This window comes from Larus michahellis, chromosome 5 (genome assembly GCF_964199755.1).
Source record: "Larus michahellis chromosome 5, bLarMic1.1, whole genome shotgun sequence".
Classification (NCBI taxonomy): Eukaryota; Metazoa; Chordata; class Aves; order Charadriiformes; family Laridae; genus Larus; species Larus michahellis.
The window spans coordinates 45,321,432-45,347,103 of record NC_133900.1 but is presented as its reverse complement, the minus strand read 5'-3'; the positions used below and the strand labels follow the sequence as shown (position 1 = coordinate 45,347,103).

The following is a 25,672-nucleotide window of genomic DNA, read 5'->3' as shown; positions in this document are numbered from 1 at the left end:
GATCAAGTACGAATTTGAAGCCAGCTCTCCCTCTCTCGCCCAGAGACCTTAGCTGTTTTTTCCTACGCACCAAAGCCATCAAGCTTAGCCACCAGGGTGCAGAGTCAGCTCAGAAAGCTTGCCAAACTTGCAGCGTTTGAGGCACAAATGATATACCAGGTGGGTATACCTAATGCTGGAAGCAAGGACAAGGATCAGCCGTTCCAAGCCCTGGGCAAGGCAGCCTGACCTGTTGGAGGGCAGTTCCCCACTGGCCATCAGGAGTTTATGGTCAGATAGTGACCATGCGCCATGGGTACTGGGAAACGCAGTTCCTCTTCACAGCTCAGCTGCTTTCCTCAGGGCTACTACACGTTGGTTGCAAGAGTGGGAGATGGGAAGGGAAGAAAGAGACACCACGGAAGCATTGAATCAAAGGAAACTGTGCACTGCTTTTAACTGCTGTGGTGGTGTAAGTCCTTGCATCCTACCTGCTGCAGACCATGAAGAGCAACAGGACACTTCCCATGGTAGCCTACACGGCTACATCTTCCTTCTGAGTTACCCCCAGGACAGCTACAGGAATGGGAGGACAAGCATGGGCCATACCAAGCCTGGGAGATTGTGATCTCCCACCAAATAATGCGGTGGCTTTACTGTCAGCAGAGGGGTCATATCAAGATGTGGAGGTGCTGGGAGGAGACAAAAGTCCCAGAAAAACTGCCTCTTCAGCAGGTATGTGGGCTTCCAAATTCATACATCTGTCTTCAGCAACACAGGTTTATGTTCACTGAAACCCAAGGAGACTGAAAGGGTAGCCACTTTCAGAGGGACTAAGGAAAAATGTGTGACTTTTCCAAATAAAAATTCAACCTCATCTCACAGAGATCTGACATGCATTCAGAGAGCAGCAGAGTGCTACCTGACTTAAAGGAGTTTGTGGGACTGGGGACTCGGTTAAAGGCCACTCAACTGTGTTCAAGACCAGTACTTAAACATGGGAAGAAGGAAAAACAAATGCACAGTAAATGGGGCCAAGCTAGCACAAGCCAAAAGTCAGTGGCAAACAAGGTCCTATGACCAAAATTGCTCCTCCCATCAAGAAAATGTTTTGCTGGGTGAGTGGATGAGTAAGAAGCACACACCTATTCCCTCAGTTGGCACCTGGCTCTGGCCAAGTGTGGCAACATTAGATGCGTCTTCCCCACTGACTCCCAATTTTTCCATACTGGAGACCCTGAAGACAAAAAGCCCTGTCTGTCAGCAGCCCTGGTCTCGATGGTGCCTGCCCCACTCCCGAGCACTGGCAGCTGCAGCCACCCCTGCTCTTCTTGCATGCAAGCTGGTGGGTCCAAGTGTCCAGGCCCTTGGCATAACTAGTCCAGCTCCCTGGAGTGGGTCTTCCTCTTCATTTCCGAACCCTTTGATGCTGTTCCTCTTCAGTTTTCCCTATGCAGGCTGGAGACCTGCTTTGATGTGCACCATAGTGTGCCTCACCTACCCCTCACCCTGCCATGAGATGCAGTCCTAACCCATGTTTTTCTAGCAGTTTCAGCAAATGCTCTCTCATCTTATTACTCCTCCCGGGAGCGGAGGAGCTTCAGTTACTACTGCCCTGGAAGCAATCAGAAGAGGGTATCAAAAGCAGGGTCCACACCTGGCTATAGGAGGATTACAAACAAACACCTGGAAACATATTCCACTGGCCTTGATGCTCAGCCAAAGGTGGCCCTTCATCCTCCCTTTCTGATGCCACAAGGTCAGCCAGAAGTGTGTGAGAATGGCACAGGACAGCACCGGTACACACGAGGTCCCAGGCAGACTCTTGCCTGCAGCTGCCCGCATACATCCCAATCCATTTTTAGTGGCTGCACAGCCTGCACAGGTAGCACCAACCACATTCAAGCAGTTTTGCTCAAGCTAAAAGACACCTTTATCCTCTTGTGAGAGAGCACTTGGACAGCTCAGAGTCAGTGTCAGCTTCCTCCTGGGAAGGGACTGAGACCTCCTCAGACTGGGTTTAAACTGGAGTTGGATGCTGTAATCCCGTTACGAATATAACCCTGCGGAGACACCAAGCATAGCATTTCTCTGAAGCACGGCATTTTGATTTTCAAGATTATCCAAACAGGTTGGCTTTTCCCCCTTTCCTGCAGCCCCTGCTCCCGCAGACATCTCCGATGCGAACAGGCAGCCGTGCGCATCCCGCCGGCCGGGGCTCCCGCCGGACCGGCGGCTCCGCAGGGGCAGCGGGGACGGCGGGGTGACACCCCCCCGCCTCCACCCCAGCGGCCCCGCAGCCGCCCGCTCGTTTCACGCCCCGCCGCCTCGCCTCCAGCCGCCCCACGGCACCCGCCAGCCCCGTGGCGGCGGCCCGGCCCCTACCTCGCCCCGCCGGGCCCCGGGCACTGCCGCCCCCCCGCCGCGTCCCCCCTCCCGGGCCCCGGGGCCGCCCCCCGGCCCGGCCCCGAGCATGCTCAGTGCCGCCCTGACCTACTTTCCCCTGCCGGAGCCGGCGGCGGCGGAGCGGTGGGTAACGCTGCGGCACGGCACGGCACTGCGGCAGCGCCGCGCTCCGCCCGCCCCGGCCCCGGCATGGTGCTGCGCGGGGCGCGCTGAGGGGCACGGCGGCGGCGGGCGCTGCCGCGGGGCGGCGGGCGCAGCGGCCGAGGGGGAGCAGCCGGCGGGCAGGTGAGCGGGCGCGGCGGGGGCCGAGGTTTCCTCGGCGGGCGGGCGGGTGGGCGGCGGTCCCGGGGAGGCGCTGCCCGCCGCCGGCACCTGCCGCGGCTGCCGGCGAGCTGCGGGGTGGCCGCGGAGCGGCTGCGGAGCGCCCCGGTCCCCGGCGCGGAGCCGCCGCGGGGAGCCCCGGAGCGGGCGCGCTGCCTCGGGGAAGCCTGGAGGTCCGGAGTAACGGGGACGGTGGTCGTGCCCGGGCGAAGCGCGGCGAGCCTGGCAAGCCCGACATCGTCCCTCTCCCGCGGCGGCTGTTCGCGGGGAGCCTGCCATGGAGTCACCGCGCCACGGGAGTGGAGTAACGTGGTGTTCAGCGTGAGAGTTCAAGAGATTAATTGAAACCGGCACCGGGGCTTGCCGGAAAGTGTGCTTCTTTAGAAGAAAAAAAAATAAAAAAGCTACTGAGCCCAAAGGTCTTACCGGAGACCCGCAGCCTCTGCGCTCCCGCCGCAGCCCGCCGTCGGGATGCTCGCTGCCGTCCCGCAATGGGCAGGAGAACGGGGGGTATGGATGCGGTACAGAGACCTCTGCAGCGGAGCTGATTGCTTAAGAGAGCTTAAACTGTGCTGCTTCAAATTTATAATATGGGGTGCCTCCTGATATTTTGCTTTAATTACCCTTTGGCTTGACAGGATGGTCTCATGAGATAAAACTCAATTTCCGAAGTGCCCCGAGGGAACGACAATCTAAAACTTCATCGCGGTCTTGCAATAACTATCAAATTGTTTCTTAACGGGGCAAATTCGAACAGCGTAGGACGAGCAAGCTTAAGAGAACAGAGAGCACTACTGAGCAGGCACTTTTCTAGTGCATTTATCTGGAGAGGCTTGTAAGAGACTGCGCTTCCTAGCACTCCTCTTTCAGATGTTAAATGGAAGCGTCTCAAATGGAGCTACCCTGATAACCCCGCTCTGGAGAGAAAAGTACCAACTGTGTAAGCAATGCTCATTACTGAATGCGACCTGATTTGGTATGTATTTGCTTGAGAGACTGTAAAGTTAGTTCACAGGGAAAAAGACAGAAGAGTTAAAAGGAAAAAAATGTAGCATTTTAGTTGTTGTGGAAGAGTTTCTTTCTTCACTGCAGTAGGACAAAATACAGCAGATACCTTTTCAATGGAGATGATGATTGCATGGCAGGAATCTTTTGTCTGGCTTAGTGTGTACGGTTAGCAACAGCACCAGTGATATACTTGTGGTTGGTGTAGTAGGAATCCTTTTTTATTAGAAAGCCTTCTCATTTAGACTGCAGTATATCAACATCAGCTGATGTTGAATGCAGCTTGCAAAGCTGGAGTGCACATTGTACACCCTTTTTTTTTTTCCTAGGCCTAGACAAAGAGCAGAACATCCACCAAAAAAAAATTTTCTTCCTACTTTAATACAGTGATATGTGGTATTTGTCCAAGGCATGTTTCCCATCCTGAAAGGCTGGAGATAAAATCAGTTGCTTTTAAAACATTTAACACATGGTGGAAGCATGGCAGTGAATTCTGAAGTGATCTATATTGTACAACTCCAGTTGCCTCCCTGCCCCGTCCCCTTTGCCTCCCTGCAATTAGACAGGTCCTGTTCTAATATGGAGGAGGAGGATGGAATCGGCACAGGCACCTGGTTAAAGTGTATTCATCACTTTAACCAGGGGGAAAAAAAACAAACAAAACCAACCAACAGAAATATTCAAAGCCACCCCCATACAGTTTAGGAGAGGGTCATGTTTGTGATGCAATGATATGGGTGCTGGGGAATGATTTAAATGGAATAAAACAAATCTCCAATTCAGTTCGTGTCTAAAAAATTTGGAATCTGAGGACTGGCATTTCTTTTGTGGTTTGAACTTCTTGTCAGTGTAAGGCCCCACTGAGATAAAGATGCAACTTATAATAGGGAGAGTGAGCTTGCCAGGAGCTAAAGTAACCTGTCCTGAGCTTTGCTAGCGGTGTCTTCTTTCTCTGTCAGGAAGTTGCATCTTTGCTAGAAGTTTTTGCAGCCACAAATGCCTATGACCCTACTTTGAGATATCCTAGACCATATTAGTAGGTCACCAGAAGACACTGGTGTAAGACCAAGCTCCTGGGTACTTCCTGGTATTTTTTCATTTTGAGCAGATTCCTGCCCATCCATGCAGACTTGTGTGCCTTTGCAAACCTCTCTTTGTAGTCTTAATTTTGTTATTTAGTTCTGTTAACTAAAACGGTGGCATTTTCTGTCCACATACAGACCCATCTTAGAAACATCATTTCCAAGACAATGGAGATGCTATTACTTTTCAGCAGTTACTACGATTAACGTCATTTGTAGCAGCATTTTAGAGCATCGTATTTTCTGTCTGCCAGGAAGGCTGAAAAGGGCAGTCAAAATTTCTACCTATTTGCGTCAGGATAGAGGAATTCAAACAGGTTTAGTGATTTTGATTTAGCTATCTACAAAATTTTGGTAGTGGGCTGTCTTATTTCAGAGTAAAAGTAATTACCAGGACTAGCACCTGTTCATTAGGAATAAGGAACTCTGTACAGATGTGTGTAAATGTCTTGTTTTGAAAGAGGGCCACCACATGCAGAGGAATTGCATTAAGAATAACCCACCTAGCCTAAACTTAACATTTAATTCACATGGTTCTGCCACTCTGAAAGTTTTATAGCAAGAAAAGATTTCTGCTGATATTTTTAAGTCATGCAGGGCCAGGGCACGTATATGGCACTGCAGCTGCACTCCTGTGTGTGTGGTCCCCAGTCATACGTGCGTGACTGTGTGGTATGCAGTCCTACCGACAAGACTGGATGCAGAAAAAATCGTGTTATTTTAATGCTACATTTTTCAATCTGACGTAAAAATAACTGGTACAAACGTCTGAAATTATAGAGGTTCTGTAGTAAACTTTTGAGGGCTTCCAGCTAAATTATTGCATATGTGTGGCCTTACATAGACATGCTTGGAAAGGGCTGAATTGATAATGTTTGTGTACAAGTAAGTTATTGTGTTATTATCATTACATTATTGTGTGGTGCAGGGCAAACTCCTTTGAATCCTGTCTGCTGTCCCCTTTGTTACTTGTGGAGGAAATAGGCACAGGCACTTTTAACCTGAAATGATAATTTTCTACTGCAATCAGTCATGAATGGTTAGGTTCCTTTAAATTCCCCCTCTGACAAGGTTAATCCTGTTGTAATCACCGCATCCACGTGTAACCTCTTTGCCCTGTATCCCGGAAACCAATAAATGTGAAAGCCAGTCATTAAAAATTATACCCATCTTGCAGTTCTATAGGGAAGGAAAAGAACTAGTCATACTAAAACCTGTTTTCTCCTATTTTTTTTTCTCTTTTCTATTCTAACTAAAATGGGAGCCTTTTGTTAAAATACTATAATGAAAACTGTATCAGTGCATTGAAAACATTCCCTTATTCAAAGCACATATAAAATTTAGAGTTTAAATATCGTAAGTCTTTAGCCCTGCAAAGCCCATCATATCTTTGTTTAAACAGAACTTAATTTTTAATTTTATGTCTCGTTTCAATGGCCTACATCTGGAATTTTTCTTCTTCATTTGGAAGAGGAAAACGATTAGATGTGCTTAAAGGATGGTTACACAGCTCAAAAGAGGAAGAGGAGGGAAGTGAATCAGGCCGCATTCTGCATTGCTGTGTTCTTAGCAGGGTCACATAAGCCATGCCAAGAGCATACGAGAGCTGTTGTGTTTGCTGACTTTGGTTATTTAAACTGTTGGCAGAATAATGCCTACAGAGTGCCGGTATAAATAAAAGATAAGAGGTGTGTAAAGAAAATGAAAGATAACTTGGTGAGGCCAGGCATTACGCAGATGTCTGTGGAAGTGCGGGAGAGATTCTCTGTGCATCTTCTTTGTTCCTCCTTTCTCAACAAAGGGGACTTTTAAGCATTGATCCATCTGCGTTTACTGCAACAGTAAAGCAGCAGCTGTGCTGAAAGCTCACAAGGAGTTAAGCAAGTGTCTCTTAAAGCCATACAGATGTTTCTGGAATAATAGCTTTGTATACAAAACTATATTGAGTGGTTATTGTCCAGCCTCCACATAAATACAAATGCTAAATAAATCTAGATAATCTACATAAACAAAGTATTTATTTGTAAGATCAAAAATCCAGTAGCGTGCATACCTAATAACATATAAGATGGGCCTTAAAAAGTCTCCACTATGGAGAGTGATGAATCTGCTTTGTGATCTGGGTAGCCCATAACTCAGTAGGACATTTCCACCACAGTACCTGTCTTGATTAAAAACAGCAAGCTTCTCCACTAAATATAGAACTTTGCTTTGTTTTTACTGGAGTCATTAAAATACTTCCAAGAAAGAACACTTAAATTGCTCAGTCCCTATCAGAATGGACGTACGAACTACAACTTATTTAATGAAAAGTTAAGCATCCAGGTTGCCTGAGTGTTTTTGTTACTTCAGTGTATTTCGCAAAAAGTTGATTTGACAGGGCAGAGATGCTGGGATTACAGGAGCCGCAACATCAAAAGGGGACTTTACAGAGGTTTGGCATTCTTGACTTACTTTTAAACAATCTCTTCAATAATTACCTACCAACAGCCTTCATCTGTTCATTTTTAGGTGAATGGATTAGGGTCCCTGCGTGTTTGTTGGCATGAGGGGCATACACACCAGACCATTCAAAGACATGGTTAAATCAATGAGACCATTCAAACACTTAAAGTGAAGGGGGTCTTAAAGTCTCTAAGATGCCATATGCTTGCTAGTTTTGCAATATCGAGATGTGAAGTAGGACAGAGAGGAAAAAACCTCAGGAGAAATTTACAGAAAAAATATTCCAAAATATTTACACACTTGTACAGGCAGCATGAAGAACTCCTTGTACCATTGCTGAATAGAATGGCAAGTGCTTCTTTCCCTACAGCAAAAGTCTGGATATAGCATTCATTTTTGATCACACATATAAAACGTGGAATCACTTTATTGCTTGATGCTTTCTTGCTGTAATTTATTGATACGCTGTGGAACCCTGAAACTAAGATAACTGCATCTTAAAGTCATTAACTTTACTCTGTTACATCCTACAGCGTTGGATGTGTTCAGAACAAAGTAACTTTAGAAGCTACTCGTTACAAATTTTACTCCCTTTCTGCCATCAATGAGCTAGGCCCTTGATTTTTCCATTTTCTTTCTTTTGTTATTTATCATTTGTCACCTTACAAAACAAACTGACAAATGTTTGCCTGTGATAGATTACCAGTGCCTGGAAAACATAAAATTAATACATAGGCTTCTTTATTATCATTTCTTTTAGACAGAAGTTTTATTAAAGGGCTCCAAGTTGCCATACTGACAGCCATTCTTGTTCATTGCCCGGGGCCACACACTCAGAGGACAGTGACTACACAAAAGATAGTTAAGTACCCACATTCTGCATAAACGACCATAATCTATCAACCTATATCAACCTATATACAACTATCTATCTATCAACTATATCAATCTATCAACCTATATCAAATTATATACAGTCTCTCTTGAATCTTCCTGAATTCCCAGCCCTTTACTTTATTTTCTGTCAAGAAATTGCAGTCTAGTCATTGTTAATCAGAAGTTTCTTCTCTTTCCTCTCGCTGCCTCATCTTGCACCTCAGTTTCACTGAAATTTGTCTCATTTTCATATTATGAGAAGTAGTAAATACATTGTCTCAGCTGTCTTCTTTACACCATTCAATATTGTGTGTATTTTTAATAACATCTCTTCTTATTCATCTACCTTCTGAAGTTAGTTCTCTGAAAAGGTTGTCTTAGTCTATCTTTGAGTCTGACTTATTTCTGCTTTATTCTATTTTAAGATTAGATTCACCACAACTGACAATTCTCTCATCTATCAGCAGCTAATAACCCATAAACTTTAGAGTCTGACTATCTGCATTTGGGGAAAAAACCCAGCATTCGCTATTGCAGATGCCCTAAACAAGTAAGTACAATGGAGAAGACCACACGCATTTTTTTCAGGCTGTAGTCAACTCTCTCATCCTGTCTCATCATTCTAAAATACTGCTACTCAAAAATAAAAGGGTTATGAAGGGGATCATGAAGGCAATTTCTCAGCATCCCATATAGAAATTTTTAAGATTAGCCATATTTTTTCACATTGACTTCGCCATGGCAATTCTTGTATTTGTGTTCCTTAAGTATTAGAATTTCTTTAGAAGGAGCTGCTGGAGGCTGTCTGATCCAACACCCTGCTCAAAGTATGGCCAGTGTAGACCAGTGTGCTCAGACTATGTCTAATCAAGTTTTGAACATCTCAAAGGATGGAGATTCCACAGCCCCTCTGGGCCGTCTGTTGCAGGGCTTGACTGACCCTCTGCTTAAAAATTTCTTCATAAATAATCCTAATTCCTGTTGTTGCAGCTTGTGTCCTTTTTCTCTTGTCCTTTCACTGCGCATTTCTGAGAGGAGCCTGGGTCTGTCTTCTCTGTACTCTCCCATCAGGTGGCTGAAGGCAGCGAGTGTGACACCAAGTGGCTGAGCACACGTGGCTGGAGCAGTATCACACATCCCTGATGAGAAGTTTCTAAAAGATCCCCAGGCAGCTGAAAGCAGCTGAAGAGACTGAAACACACACATAGTTGGGAGCTGCTGCCCAATTGGGAAGCCCTGGTCTAGATGTGCAGAAGCATGCTCTTCATCTTAGAAACCTCACCAGCGTGCCACCTATTCAACAGAGCCAGGGAAACAGAAACCCAAGAAATTGTGAAGGACTGAAATCCCCCTAAGGAGAATGAACAGATCATCTCTTTTGGAACCAAGCCTTAATATTTTATTGACTAGCAAATTACTAGAAAAATAAGTCAGAAAGTTTCTGGTAGTTGTAAATGAGTGACACTTCTCTTCGTCTGCCTGTCTGGACCCTCATAGCTTAACCTTTTCAGTAGGTAGTTCTTGCTCCTAAGCCCATGAACTGTCAGTGAGCTTCTCACCTTCCATGTGGTGTAAGTTCCTTCATTTGCATTCCTGTTCCACTAAAACCTGTTAACTTTTACTTTTGCTCAGTCTGTAAAGGCATTACCCATGGAAAATAGGAAAGGTAGCAAGTAGTTTTTAAATAATAAAGAATGACCTTTAATTTTGTTTTGTAGCATCATCCTTGATACTTATTTATAGACACATGAGAACTAGAATGAAAATCATTTCATTTTCTTGATCACTTACAAGCAAGATAGCATTGGGATGTTAAAGCTATAGGAACATAATTTATGCATTATACAATAAGCTGGCCTCTTGTACTTCACTTCTGAATTGAATAACCTCACAGTTAATAGGATTACACATTATTCCAAGAACAAGAACAGGCCAGTCTTACAGAAGTGAGTGAGCCAGGAAAAGGTATGCACCACTGCCCTCCTCTTCTGTTCTTTTGTGCTCTGTCATCATGTTATTCTGCACAAATGCAGTACTTACAAATGTGGCCCCTCATGCACAGTCATTTTCTTTGGTGGCAGTAATACTGGGAAGCAAACTCATCTGTGACATGAAAAAATAAATGGTCAATCAGAACATGTCTCTGAGCGATTAATGTTCCCAGCCAGTCCGAGCTGTAAGTGCCTTCTTTTTAGACTGATGCTTGATTTTGGACAGAGAAGTTTTAACCTCCGTTTTTGTCCCTGTCTCACATAGTCAGGAGTAACAGCACCACCTTGCAGCTGTGCTTCTTCTGGAGCACGTTCCAGGGAACTTCTCTGGATAGAAATGCATAAAGAGCACCATAAAGCTGGATATTGTGTCATGTATAAGAAAAGCCTGTTATAGTTCCCTCATGTGGCACAAGTCTCATGCAATTTCCCTTGCAAATTAATTCTGCAAGCAGTAAATTTGTTACTTTCATATTTTTAGTTTATACCATTTGGGTTGGGGAAGAAAAAACCAAAACTATTTAATACAAGGACCACTGGCAACCATCTTTCAGTGGTAAATGTTGCTACCGATACAATACAGCAGGGTAAGTTATCTATATTTATCTATGTTCTAGGTGCTGGAGGAGAGTTTGGGGATTCCTCTGATTCCATCTTGGGCAGTAAGCCTGTCCCTGGCTACAACTTCAGGTGGAAAAGGTAGCTCAGAATAGCTGGGGGTTTTCATTTGCCTTTTCATGCACCACAGTTTTAAAATTAAAGAAATAAATAAAAAGAAAAGGAAAAAAGTATATTGTAAACTTTTACTTTTTATAAGTCTTTTTCAGTTAGCTCACGTGCTTTGGGGATGGGAGAAAGGAACGCTGACATTCTTTCTGTGACCAGAAATTTAACTTTTTGTTTATAGCAACCCTTTTGTGGCAAAAATGCTCCCAGAGACTCAGTCTGTTTCTACAGAGTAATACTCAAAATTGCAGATGTCCTCTTCCATTAGTGTCCTGTGCTACTGTCAGTCTTGAGGAGTTAGTACAGGAATCTTTGTTTTAGTCTAGTCAATCCAGCTTTCTCTGACTTTTGGGTCAGATTAAAAGGTTACAATTTTGGCTGCCGTCATCAGGCTTATCATGGGCCACAGCTAATTACCGCCTCTTGTGGCCAAGATCCAGGGTGACAGCACTGTGCCCACTTTTCCAGTATTCTGTATTCTCTTTCTTCTTTGCCAGAAGTGGGCAGATAGCACTAACAGTCCTATTTCAGTCTCTTAGCCTTATCCCCATTCAGTTGCGTGACTGAATCATAACGCATTACATCGCTTAAGTTTAACAAAGCAGCTGGCTCACAGATTTATTTTCCCTGATATCCTCAGGCTGTTATTGTGCCTACGGCAAAGCAGTAGGAAAGAAACTCTCAGGAAATCTGCCTTTACATCAGAGTCTGGTGTGAGCATATTTTCTGTGCTTTCAGTTCTCTCTCTCTGCTTCTTCCTGCTTTTCCAACTGGACTCTAGCATTTTTGGTCCTGCCCAACAGGTTAGCAGAGGGTCCTGGACATGCAGGTCCCTGCATGGCCATCCTTTAGCTTCCTTGTGCTAGTGGAGGCTGAGAAAACCTTCTTTGGTTTTTTCCATTTATTTTTTTTTTTGTTCGCCACTAACAGTGCAGGGATACACACCAAAGAGAAGATTCCCTGTCACTTCCTAGTTGCCCTGGGAACATTTGTCTAAACTTGCATCTTAAGACACCGTTCTTCAGAGACATTTCTCCCTGACTTCTCAAGCATACTCAAGTGTCCATCAAGAGCACTTCCCTGGATGGCACGTGAAAGCAGCAGCCACCATTTCCAAATACTCTGCTTTAAACCTGCTGCCTGGTTATTCCTCGCACTAGCCATCAAACTGTATTTATTTCAAACAGAAATGCATGTGCAGAGGTGTTTAGCGTGCTGTCAGGATTCAGTGGGCCACCAGCTGCCTTGAGCTTCCCAATACACTGTGGGCCTTTACAGGTTTTCTCTTCACCCCTTGGGGTGATGCTGTTTCATTTCCTGCTGGAATGCAAATTGCTCTCCATGCTAAACACCTTTTTTGATTGCCACTGATTTTACTGCCATCAAAAATATGCTAGGCTCAAATACACTGATAACAAGCCACAGCCAGTAATTAGCAACACAAAGCTTAATCAATTTATGTTGTTCTTTTGCCCTTCCCATTGTCTTAATCCAGCCAGTCTTTGTTCCTGTTCCCTTGCCAGGAAGTGTGACGTGTCTTTTGGCTTTTCTGTATGGCGCAATGCAGATCTGTAACACTGTACAGAAACATTTTATAGAGTGAATATGTGTAACCATAAAGAATGGCTATCTCCAAGGTTAATGGAGTAGTAGAAATGAGATGTAAATAGTTACTGAAGTGAATAGGCAGAATTGAAGGATTTTTTCCAAAGTGTAGATGCAGACAGGCTATACCTATACAGAACTTCAAAAGCGCAGGCTCTACATGCTTTGCATAATTGGAAATGGATTTCTGAAGTCATTGTTTATATAGCTTTATATGGCAAATGAGATTTGCATATTAATTTAAAGCTAAAATTATTCTGGCTATTCAAGGCAAATATTTCCACATTCAATAATTAGAAAAACAGAGAAAAAAATGAGGGCAGGCTTGGAGTTGTGACTAGCATCCACGCATGCCATGTGTGCAGCTTATCTAAAAAAACCATAGTTTGTCATTTCTAGTAATGATTTATCCTACAAAATGGAGGAAACTATTTTGCTCTTTTAATAGCAGTTGTCTCTATTTGTATGAAATCAAGTTTATTGCCTTGCAGAGAACAGGGGATGGGGAAGAAAACAACCCAAATCAAGTATTTCCAGTGAAAGACAGTAATGTTGTTTTCTTTCCTTTTTGAATAAAGACTAAAAGAGGGAAGGGGATTGATTGTTTGTATTTTAGAGTTTCCTTTACATATAGATCTGACCTAACATTGTCAGCAGTCATTTTCCATGCAAAGGTGGATAAGTTACCGTAGTGTCAACCAAATCCGTAATAAAATTTAAACAGTTTTGCAAGTAAAATGATCATTTGGGGAACGTTCATTAGATGCTTCCTGTTACCTGTATTTGGATTCCAGGTAGATTCCTCTAACGAATAAGTTTCACTAAGTTTCAATTACGTATCTTGCAAAAACATGAGTAAAACCAATGTAGTTAGATATTGCGATGTGATTTTAACATCATTTGTAACCCTTAGACTCTGAGTGAAATTTTTGAAGGCACTCATTTTGTGGCCAACTGCCCTCTGTCAATACTGAATGCCAGTTGTGTTCACTGGGAGCATAATGAGGCCAATAGAGAGCACGTTTGTAAACCCCCCCCCGCCTCCTCTCTCTACGAACTGAAATCACTGCTTAAGACAAGGCCCACTGTTGATGATTAGCTGAGGGAAAATATTGTAGTGAGAGTGTGCAAAAAGTATACTGGCAAAAACGCTTAATGCCACACAAGGAATGGAAAAGTCCCAATTTCATTTGTATCTCAAAGAAACCTTACCTATAATTATGTCACCAGTCAGTATTTTTCTTTCTAATTCTGCCCTAAAAATGACATTGAAATGACTTTATCAATATACTCTTTTAAGAATATTCTCCCATGCTATGTTTTGTTTCAGAAAACTTTAAAAAATGCAGTAGCTTAAGAAAAGTGAATGGTCTGAAATGTTTTGCTGTATGTGCTATTGTATTTGGACAAAATTATATATATTAAGGATTCCAGCATCAGCTCCAAAAACCTTTCCTGGAGCAGTTCTTTCTTACACCATGTTCCACAATTCACCTAAGACCATGCACGTGACAGACTTGCAGCACTTAACTGGTAGTGACAGCTTTAACGTGCTGTACCTTTGTTTTTCCTGTTGATTTTGCAAATGTTAAAAAAAATAAGAAAAAGAAAAAAAAGAGAAAAATCTGTAGAACTTTTGGCATAAAAGTGTAGCTGCTGCTGTAGCTAAATTGCCGCTAAGTGTCTAGGTGATAAAAGCGTTCTCCCACGCCTGCCAGTCTGAACAACACTATTGTCAGGAAAATGTATGCATCTTTTTCCAGTAAGGATAAGGACTGTGATAACATTAGTATTTAGACAAGACACTGAGCTGATGGTTGTGAAATGCATTAATGGATGTGTCACTATTTTAAAAGAGCACATCTAATGGATTGTTTATACATGCCATCTCATTGTACTTATTTATTTATTTTATAGGATATTTTAAACATAAAATTGCACGGATCAAAGTAGAACTCTCTTGTGACCTCCTTGCCTCAAGGGCCTGCGTTCAATAGAACTGATCCCAGTTCCCAGCCAGTTGCGTACACTACTGAAGGAAAATGAACATACTGAACAGCCACCACTTCTTGTACTTTCTGCCTACCACACGCCTTGTCATCTTATTAGCAGCTTTGACAACTGCTGAGGATGTGAGTAATAGCACTTTCAACCGCACTGAAATGAACACGGGATCTGTGCCTGTGGTGATCTCCCGCATCGACCATATTATAGTCAAGGAGGGGAGTAGTGCCTTGATCGACTGCAATGTCCAAGGTAGTCCTAGTCCACATTACAGATGGTACAATTCCAATGGCCGCCTGCTCCAAGAGGAAGAGAATAAAGGTAAGATCTTGGTATTCATGCTGATGTAGCCTGTCCAGAGACATTTCTGATTTCAGCAGGTTGACCAATAACCTGAATTTAATGGCCTGACTGTGGTGTTCCCCTGTGTGAAAATATATGAAAGCCTGATGGCAGCCATAAATTTGTTGTGCACACCTTGGAAGAAAACAATAACGTTTTTATAATGTGTTATTTATAGCAACACATAGCAAGAGGCTGAAACACTTAACAGAAGGTGTAGACAGGCTTCTTTTCATTGGAAGACTTCGGGTTTGATTCTATTTCCCATTCTGTCCTCTTTTTGTTCTTCTCTGGCACCAAAAAAGACTAAAAAGCTGTTTTCCAACTCAAGGGAGGTTTTTCTTGACATATGGGAATAGTTTGTTGGCACGAATTCAACACAGTTAGCTCCCTGATACGCCTCCTGTCTTTATGCACAGTGCCATGGGTGTGTGAGAAACAGGAAGACGCCCTGAATGACCAAGAGAAAAACCTATATAGGGCAGCAGTTGGAATGACAAGCCAAGTTTGAGCCTTCCTGGCTGTAGTTAAGACTCCTCAGTTGCATTTGCCAGAGACCTTAATTACACATGAGCTTGTTTTCCTGAAATGGAAGGTTTGGGTGATAATCCTAGTTATATTCTAGGGAATGTTTCGGGGGGAATTGGGATGGTTTTGCACATGTAATCCTTCCATACTGACTTCTTTGTTCACAGCATGATGAAATAAACTCTTAGTTATTCATAATAAATGCACAATAGCTTGCCTAACTAATAGTTGACCGGAGGGAGAACTCTGCTATGACGGGAGTAATGATTGACCCAGCTGGATGTGCAACAGCATAGTGTAGCTGTAAAAGCTTACTGCATAACTGGTTATATTTTACTTTACAGTATTATATAATTTTCTGAGTAAAGCTAGAGAAAGGAGGTACTTGAGCTAGTAAGCAAACTTGCACATATAATTTGTGCAGTCATGGCAACATACTGTGATTAGTGGGCTAGAGTGTTTTACTAAGGCTCACTAACAAATTTTCCCCATTAGTCAGGCATCTAACTTTAGGTCTTTGTACAGTCAACTGAGAGAGGTAGATACTAACACAAATATTTAGGTAGGTGAGCAAAAATTTTGAGCAAATCAGTAAAAATTGCAGATGTAGTATTAAGACAACATCACTTTAACTTAGACTTTCAACAGTGCACTTCCTCCTTTAAGAAACTGACTGTCTTCCTGTAAGAAATATCTTCTAGCACAAGACCTTTCTTTATTATGTATAATTATGTTGAGATTGGCATTGAATTATCAAAACCCAGCAATGATACCTTTTTCCAATCATTGTTTTCTCATTAGGGTTCTACTATCTGCTAGGATCCACTGGCACAGACCCAGTCATTGAGTCACCGTTCAATGCCATTATGTCATTTATAACAGTGGAGCCAGGATACATCAGCAAGGCATCTTGTCGTTTTACAATTAATAAAGACCTACTTAGCCAACATTGCAATTCAAAGAAATACTGAGCAGCCACTACTCTGTATTTTTTCTTATTCTAGAGGTGGAGAAACAAGTGTCATCTGTTACAGATGCTGACATTTCCTCTGTAAGAGAGTTTTCCTCTGAATTTGCTTAACTTAGAAGATTGGGGTCATTTTTTTATGTGAAGGTCTGCTTCAGACTGAGTTTTTTATTCTATATTTTTTTAATTTCAGGCAAAGTGATTCAACTGTTTTCAAGAATCAAGCTAGGGCAAAAAATAGTGTTTCGGCCAAGTTAAAAATTCTAAGTAAGAGGATAAAAAGATGTAATTAAGAACTGAGGCAGGGATCTTGTGGGAATACTTTCTACATAGGCTTCTACTGGAGATAGTGTAGAAAAAACAATTTGAATAATCCATGTTTAATTAGAAAAACTTTCAAAATGGTAAAAGCCCATAACTACTCTGAATTAAAGGGTTTTTTTGACTAATGAGTTTCAGAATTGCCTATAGATCCTTCCTTGAAAGAAATATAGTAAGAAAATAGAATAATCTTTTTAACAACAAAAGAACTTCCATGAAAATGATAAAATAAATGTAGAAGCAAGGTATGCACCAACCTGTGGCAGGACTGCAGTCCTTGCCTTGTGATTCACATGCATTGCACAGGGGTTTTGCGCTGTGTTATTCTTCTAGTCACAGATTCTGTGTCTTTGCTCAGCTGCCTTAATAGACTTAAATTGCAGCTGGTTAGGTTAGGTTTAAGGAAAAACAACTTTCTGATAGTAAAGATGGGTGAACACCTGAAATTCCTTCCTGTGGAAGGTTACTGAAATTCCATTACTGCCTTCAGCAGATACCTGTCAGGAACGGCTTGGGATTGTGTTACAGAGGTTGAAAACAGTTGAGTCGGCCTCGGAGCAGCAGTATGTATTAGATGATCTTGTTGGCATATATCAGGCTATGTCATTGTTTTAAAAGGAAACCTTCTGTATGACATCTCCCTGTATGACGAGTTCAGAAGGCTCAGAGGCACTCCTACACTTTCCCTCCACTATGTGAACACTTCCAGGGCTCGGTTTACATGAAGGAAAGAACTGACACCAGGCTCTCCTGTTGGAGTTGAATCATGTTTTTTGTAGCAAAGTTGCAATTTAATAAGTCATATCATAACGAATAAAGGAAAAAATGCACATCCACAGCTCTTAAATGGTAGTGATACTTGAGTAAAACCACAGCTGACTTGGGGAACTAAAAATCTAATTCATTACCAATATATAGTGGCAAACACAGTAACTAGTTGAATCTTGAATCACTTTAGCAGTGATAGGAGCACTGGATTTTAACATGTTGTTTAAAACTTAGTTTAATAGCTAAATTGTTCTGCTGTGCCAGGGTCCAAGGATATGAAATGTACCTGTACAATTACATGTAGTGACCAAATATGTCGATTATATTGCACTGATAGAAATGACTTTTAAAAGTAAAAGGAATTCCATCGTGCTGCATAGAAGTTCATACCGGCAAAGAAGATATTCTTTTAATTGGTCATGGCACTTCTCTTTCCCATCCATCTTACTCCTCCTGTCCTATTTCCCTTTTTTAAAATCATACTTCAAAATTAGATTCGTAACACCTCACAGGGCAGGCAGTGTAGTATATGATGTCTGAAATTTTAGGGTTTTTAAAGTTTACATTAACAGAATTATATGAGATGCTGTAACAAAACACCGCAAATAATTGTAAGAAAATGCATTGTCAGGGAACAAAACAAGGAGGGCTTAGTAGGTTTTTCTGCCTCACAGTCCCATTGTTACTGTTCTTTGAGGAAGTGTGGCATGTGTTTGGGAGGCTCTCTGGGGTAAGTAGTCCTCTCTTTGTAACTTAACTGACCATAAGATTGTGGTAGATGTCATGCATATTAACATCTTTTTATGAGACTTTTTTAGGGCATGATCCGATTATTCGCAGCTTGATGTCAGGGATTTGATAGCAACACAGCTAGGATCTTGGGCACAGACAGGCCTTTGCGATGGTAAATTCTTTGTTGTCTTGTGAACGTTATTTCCTTCTTCCAAAATCTGAAGCCAGTTTGACAAAGGCGATGTTTAAGTCTATGCTGATCATGTGAACAAAATACTTGTAACTAAGTTACTCTGTCTCTTCTCCAGCAGGAAAATGGTGGTTTCTTGACAATGGGATACTAAACATTACCAGCGTGTCTTTTGAAGACAGAGGTAAATACACGTGTGTCGCATCTAATGCGTATGGCAGTGTTAACAACACTGTGACGCTGAGGGTTGTTTTTACCTCCGGAGATATGGGAATCTATTACATGATTGTCTGCCTTGTAGCTTTTACCATTGTTATGATACTGAACATTACTCGGTTATGTATGATGAGCAGTCATCTGAAGAAAACAGAGAAAGCAATCAATGACTTCTTCAGAACAGAAGGAGCAGAGAAACTCCAGAAAGCCTTTGAGATTGCGAAGCGTATCCCCATTATCACTTCAGCCAAAACGCTCGAGCTTGCCAAAGTAACCCAGTTCAAGACCATGGAATTTGCTCGCTATATTGAAGAGCTTGCTCGGAGCGTACCTTTGCCACCTCTCATCATGAACTGCAGGACTATAATGGAAGAAATTATGGAGGTTGTGGGTCTGGAGGAGCAAGGACAGAATTTTGTACGGCAGACAGCAGAAGGCCAGGAAACCACTGAAACAGATGAGCTGTACATGATTCCGAACGCTTTGAAGCGCAGTGACTCTCCCACAGCTGACTCTGACGCATCGTCACTGCACGAACCACCTCAACAGATTGCAATAAAAGTGTCAGTTCACCCGTTGTCCAAAAAGGACTGCATGGATGGTCAGTCACAAGAAAGCATGCAGTTGGACACCAAGGAAGAAGACACTCCTCAAACACCAGCACTTCCTGCAGAGCCCCCTCCTGAGCCTTCTGCTGAACTCAGTTCTGATGATACAGCATTGGCAAATGACAAAAATACATGCGTTATATATGAAAGCCATGTATGATAGTTACTCCTGAATCTATGCATAGCAGGAAAATCAGGTGGAGCTCTTTTAAAAAAAATACATATTGTACTTGCCGCTAAGCCTTACCTGGAGACTATCATAGCAAAAGCATGTATGTGGATTATTTGGCACTTTCTTCTCAGTTTGACTTTAGTTTACCATGATGTATGGCAGAGTAATTGCTATTACATTAATATTAATTGCTCTTTTAAATTAGGAGTATTTCCAAGGAACATTTACCTCAGCATTTTCTAGGTTGGAGTCACCTGTAGTGGCCTCCTGGAAGTCATTGGTAGTCTTTGATGTAGGACACTTGAACTTACTAAACATAAAACTGGTTTTCATTTTCCTTCTTCACTCTTGTTATTTCCATCTATTGCATTTTTGCAAATATTATCTTGTGAATTTGAAATACTGCCCAAGAGGCAGCACTCCAGTAGCCAAATAAAATCCTAATAGATCCCATTTACAAACCCTGTTTGCTCAGCTGCGTTGTGATTTAGAGGGCTATTAAAGAAAGTTAAAATGTTTCCGATTCATTTGAGGCCACACTGCTTAGGCACACGGGAAATGGTTTTCCCTTTTCCATGGAATAAAGATGCCAACAATCGCTTTTTTCACATCGAGAAACAACTTTGAGGTGTATTTTACAGATGGGGAAGCCCATAAACATCTTCCAGAAAGTTGCAGTCCAACAGCTCTGCAGGGGTTTTTTTGCATATATTTGACCATTTTTTACTTTGCCAGAAGTTCATATAGAAAACAGCTGCAAATATGCAAGATGTCTTGTTTTGTAGTAATTTGGTAGTAGTAAGTATGCACTACCTTACCAGAAAATACGCAAGTTCCTTAACAGTCCTCCAAATGCCAGTAATCAGCTGATGACAAGGCTGAAATGGCAGAAGAACCTTTTAATTGGGATTCTCAATTTTGTGCAGATTCATATTCTGAAGATCAATCCTAAATTCATCTATAAGCATAAGTTTGAGAGTGTTTTATCCAAACTGAAAAAAAAAATATTAAAATCAAGTGTTCTGTGAAATTACAATGACCGTCACACAAGCTGTTTACTGTGTTATAATTGCTTTGGTATTTTAAGAACCCCTTACCTGTGTAGGATGTTCACTGCTTGAGTACATGTGACTCTACCCCAGTAAAGCTTTAATGATCACAGCAATTGTGGCATTAAAAAGGATCAACATTTATGCCAGGAAATGCCAGGGGTGGAAGGGAAGGGATAATTACTGTTGCAGACAGACAATAAGACGGACCTTCTCCGGAGTGAGTATGGAAAGAAAGCACTTACAAGGAGGAGTCTGTGTAGGATTAATAGCATATTACTTAATTCCCTGACGCATATTTAATTTGAAACTAATGAACAAACTGTCACCTCATAGGTTTTAGGAAAGACTGTAGTCTAAGTATAGATATTCAAAATAAACCTGGAATCAAGTATATTGCAGAAAAAGATATCACTTAGGTCTGTGGGGTGGCTTTCTGGACATTTTATAGAAGTAGCCACATCTGCTTAAGGTGTCAGTTGGAGGCAATCGGGTACATTAACTGCACAGGTAATTGAGACCAAACAAAGTCAATGTTGCAGCTGTCTGAGAAAACCCTTGATAATAAACTGAGGTTTTATGTCAACTTCTCTGTGTTAAAGTGCAGAGCTTCAGTAGCAGTGTAATACAGGAACACCCTATGACTTACAGAGGTGAAGCAGAGAAGGCTCCGTATTTATCTTTCTATGGTTACTAAAAAAAAATACATGTTTAATAACAGACTTCAGATTTTGTGACCAACTTGTGAAAATCACAGCATTCAGTTGCCTAACGTTTGTGCTCACCACAGTGGCAGGCATCTATACAAAATGCATTTGCACATGCAAGGGCAAAGTCCTTTTAGGAATGTGGCTGGAAATATTTTCGTTCCAGCGAAGCAATATAAATCTAGAACACAGGGTAGATTAAGAGAATACCATAAAGAACCTCACTTCTGACCAGTGCGATTGAAAATACTACTGATGCAAACTGTTAACTTCTTGCTTGAGTCCAAAGTACATTTCTGTTTTTCAAGTTACTTAATTTGCTTCTGGTATGAAAAAGGATGAGGGTGGAAACAAAAGCAGGAGCTTGCACTAAATTCTTTTAATTCACCTTAACCTCCTGAAAAGAGGCATCTTGATTTTTCAGCCTATCCAGCAATTACAAACAACGCTCATGCATTCTAAAGTTACCTGCCTGGTGCCCAGCTGAGATTGCATAGATAAGCAAGGGTGTTCTCCTTGAAAGCATAAAAATAACTTTTTTTTTTAAGTTTCAAAATTATTTATTAAACTACACTATTTTAATTGTTTTTTAATTATGAACTTTTTTCAGTAGAGACCAGCCCCCTTCACATATTTATGTGGTGATTGGTACCAGGCAGTTCTGATCCTGACTGCTGCTCTCAGACTGTCCTCCAGCCTGTTTATTATTTATTTATTGAGAAACATTTGAGAGCAAACAATCCCCATGGTTTTCTTCAGTATCTCTGTGTAAACTTCCTTGAAGATACAGACTATGTTTTTTTCCAAAGGTTGCCCACAAAGAGCATGTATTTGAAGTACACATGAACAAATGTACATTGCAAACCACATTATGAGCAACAGTTATTTGTATGAGATGCACGTAATAGGTGTTGTGCTGAATTCCCGCCGTTGCAAGGTCAAAGGGAACCTTGACTTTGCTGGAGCTGGACTCACTCAGAGCTGAGAGTTCACAGGTAGGAATGGCCCAGCCAGCCTGCTATAAATTCTTTGGACATTTAGCTTTGTGGTATTACTGGAATAAAAGCAGATCAGCACTGTACCTGAAGAAAATACAGATTGTAATGGTTCTGGTTTATGTATTTTTTCTGTTTTCATGTATGCTGCTCAGTATCTTTATTCATCCATTGTATAACACGTGTAAGCCTAAGGCTTTTTACATGCTTTCAGGCACTTCCTTTCTGGGAGATAGATGGGAAGCAAGACCCAAACCCATCTTTCCTGTTCCAGACTTTCTGTGGCTGTGCTATTATGAAGTAAACAATTCTTTCTTGCAGTATTTCTTAGGGAATGGCTATTTTATGGTGCAAGAACACAATTAACAAATACAAAATTAATGATGGCTCTAAGAAAACATTAACATTTGCATTGTTACGTATTTTCATGCACCTTAAGCACTTCAGGGACATTAGAGCGATCTGTTCCCACGACTGGACTATGCACACCTTTTGTTACATTGTCGTATTTATTATGTCACCAAACACTAAGGTTCTTAAAACGCTCAGGGTCTGGAAAATCCAGTCCAACAGAATTTGCATTCTAAAAGCATAAGGAACACCAAGCCAGCCTTAGAAAGGAAAAGAGATTTGCAGGATATATTTACACCATTTAAAAATATTTTTGCCAAAATGTCATGAAACGTGACTAGATTTCTGCAGCACAAGAAACCAGTGTTGAATTTGAATTTTCAACTTCTATTCTTTTTTCACTAAATGTAAGGCCATACAATCAAACCACTCACTATGTTCTTATTCAACATATTCTTTTTAAGCAGCATTTGTTTACTGCTGATCTTTTTTCTTCTCCGATTTGAGTATGCTTGTCATGAAACCTACCCTTCAGTCATTTTTTGAGATTGTAATTTAAAAAATGTAAAAGAACCCATAGATCAGCATTTTGATGCAGGTTTATTGGTATTAGGTAGGGCACAGCGTTTGCTCCTGTGCTTAAAAATTACTGGATAAGACTTGCAGAATGGCATATACAGGCAGATATTGATTTTTTTAAAATCAGTGCCTGTTTTATTCTAGTGTACATACTAATGTCAGTTCCTTGATTTGGAGTTACCTTTTGACAAAAGTACTGTAACATATAACCAGGGCTTTCTGACATTCAATTTGGTTCAGATCAGCTAGTTCTGAAAAGTGTTAACAGTGTCGAATTTCAAAAGTTCTCATGGAATACCTTAGCAGCATGCTATTTTAAGAGTTGGCCTCTTAAGTATGCCATACTTAGTTGGACAACTGAAAGCTTCTTAGATGCAAAGGAAATGCTTGCACTAAAGTATCTTAAGTTATATTTCATTTATTATAAAATCCTTTTTGATTTTACAAGAAGTGTAAGACAAACCTGAATGTGTTCTTTTGAGAAGTAGTTACTGTATTTTGATTTGAATAACTGTTACAATTTTATAGTTCACAGCCGTAAACCACAAAGAGACCAGTTCGTGCTGAAGTGGCAAAATGAAATGTGATCCAGCTTGTATATTGATCATTGTTTCAATAAAGAATTTGCACAGAGTATGTCGAGTTTGTACACACTCAACAAGATGATATTTTCCTAGTAAGAGTATGACATGGCTCCAGTTCAAGGGGAAGTGAACTATGTCTTTCATTGTACATCTGCTAATATTCCAGAAACTTTGATCAGGAGAAAGTTATTTACCTAGAAAGGAAGTTTTAGTAAAGCTCCGAAAGGGAGCTGTTGTTATTCAGAATGTAGACCCACTTGTTAATTGGTGGTGTTATCAATAGCCTAGCTTGCTGAAGTATGTAGCATCTTCCCTTTGGAAGCATGTCGGTGCTTACGCATGTAATCCAAAGGACTACTTTGTCCACTGTTGCCTTTCTGAGCCCTGTCATGGGCTTGCTGGTGTTTCAGAGTTGGGGCCAATGAAGTAAAAGTCTTTTCTCCCAGATGCACCCTAGTACCAAGACAAAATAGAAGTGTGTGTTGCCATACCCACCCCCTTTCTTTCATCCACCCTAAAAGGATGAGGTGAAATGGCTTTCCTGTCCTACAGCAGTTGGACTATATGACTCCCTAATAGTCTTCAGCAGGGCTTAGCTGAAGCAGACGCTGTAATACCTCGGTCTGGTTCTGCTGGTGCTACCACAACTATCAGTCAGTGGCAGTCACAGAATGGTAGGGGTTGGAAAGGACATTTGGAGATGATCTAGACCAACCCTCCACCAAAGCAGGTTTGCCTACAGCAGGTTGGACAGGAACGCATTCATGCGGGTTTTGAATATCTCCAGAGAAGGAGACTCCACAGAGGAGCCACTCTGGGCAGCCTCTTCCAGTGCTCTGCCACGCTCAAAGTAAAGAAGTTTTTCCTTATGTTGAGATGGAATTTCCTGTGTTCCAGTTTGTGCCTATTGCCTCTTGTACTGTCACTGGGCACCACTGAAAAGAGTCTGGCCCCATCCACTTGACACCAGCCCTTTAGATAGTTACAAGCATTGATAAGATCCCCTTTCAGTCTTCTCTTCTCCAGGCTAAACAGAGCCACGTCTCTCAGCCTTTCCTCATAAGAGAGATGCTCCAGTCCCCTGATCATCTTCATAGGCCTGTCTTTTTTGAACTGGGGAGCCCAGAACTGGACACAGTACTCCAGATGCAGCCACACCAGGGCAGAGTAGAGGGGGAGGATGACCTCCCTCGACCTGCTGGCCATGCTCTTTCTAATGCACCCCAGGATGCCATTGGTCTCCTTGGCCACAAGGGCACATTGCTGGCTCATGGTCAACTTCCTGTCCACCAGGACTCCCAGGTCCCTCTCTGCAGAGCTGCTCTCCAGAGATCAACCCCTAACCTGTACTGGTGCAAGCAGTTATTCCTCCGTAGGTGCAGGACCCTACACTTCCCCTTGTTGAACTTCATTGGTTCCTCTCCACCTAACTCCCTAGCCTGTCCAGGTCTCGCTGAATGAGATGAGATGAGTGGGGGGACTTGCCCTTTCACACATGAAAGATTTGCTCTTGCCAGCTGCCTGTTTAGGCTAAAAAACAGACAATAGCAGGAAAACAGTTGATATTTTATGTTTTAACTCTGTTGTTTGAAAGAGTGCTGCAATTTTAAAAAATATTTTCAGAAGCATTTTCATTCAACAGTTTCAGTTGAGCTAGTGAGAGAGCTGAGAGATCCACAATTTATCTACAAATATCTGTGAAAAATAGTGAAGGGATCACAAACCGATCATAAAAATGGAATACATATGGCTAGACCCATATGCTATTTTATTGTCTCAGCATGTGACCCTGTCTTGCAACTGAGGCAGTTTGATAGGCTGTGACTTTTTTTTTTTTTTTAAATGTAGAACACCACCACTTCAGGATGCTCCCCTCCAGAATGCTGAACTCCTCCAACAGCTTCGGTGGCACATTTTTCAGGAAGGCAGAGTACCACCAAGCAGTTGGTCCTAGTGAGCTACACTCCTGAACACTGTGAAACAGGCTCTCCCTGGCCCCAGTGCTTCTTATGAAGAGAAGATATTTATGATGTGGAGGAGACTGGCTTTCATCAGTACTACAGAGGCACTGCAAAGCTAAAAGCTGCTGGTGGGTAGTGTCTCCACAGAGACAAAGATGTCTC

At 42.0% G+C, this 25,672-nt stretch overlaps 1 protein-coding gene across 9 annotated transcripts; it reads left to right on the top strand.

The window, feature by feature from the left end:
• Positions 1–1,917: 1,917 nt before the first annotated feature.
• Positions 1,918–23,739, top strand: MFAP3L (microfibril associated protein 3 like). Of its 9 annotated transcripts, none has more exons than XM_074586999.1 (4): positions 1,941–2,110; positions 14,354–14,761; positions 18,407–18,472; positions 18,590–23,739. In XM_074586999.1, exons 2-4 carry the CDS (start codon positions 14,479–14,481, stop codon positions 19,270–19,272), a joined length of 1,032 nt encoding a protein of 343 aa, XP_074443100.1. In that variant the 5' UTR covers positions 1,941–2,110; positions 14,354–14,478; the 3' UTR covers positions 19,273–23,739. The 9 variants fall into 9 exon arrangements, with proteins under 9 accessions (XP_074443097.1, XP_074443100.1, XP_074443096.1 ...); XM_074586994.1 differs by lacking the exon at positions 1,941–2,110 and adding an exon at positions 2,422–2,670; XM_074586997.1 differs by lacking the exon at positions 1,941–2,110 and adding an exon at positions 10,721–10,804.
• The last annotated feature ends 1,933 nt before the right edge of the window (positions 23,740–25,672 follow it).

Coding starts and splice junctions, on each gene's coding strand:
- MFAP3L (XM_074586995.1), top strand. CDS start 14,479: ATGAACATACTGAACAGCCACCACTTCTTGTACTTTCTGCCTACCACA. Junction 14,762..18,406: donor CCAAGAGGAAGAGAATAAAG/GTAAGATCTTGG, acceptor TCTCTTCTCCAG/CAGGAAAATGGTGGTTTCTT.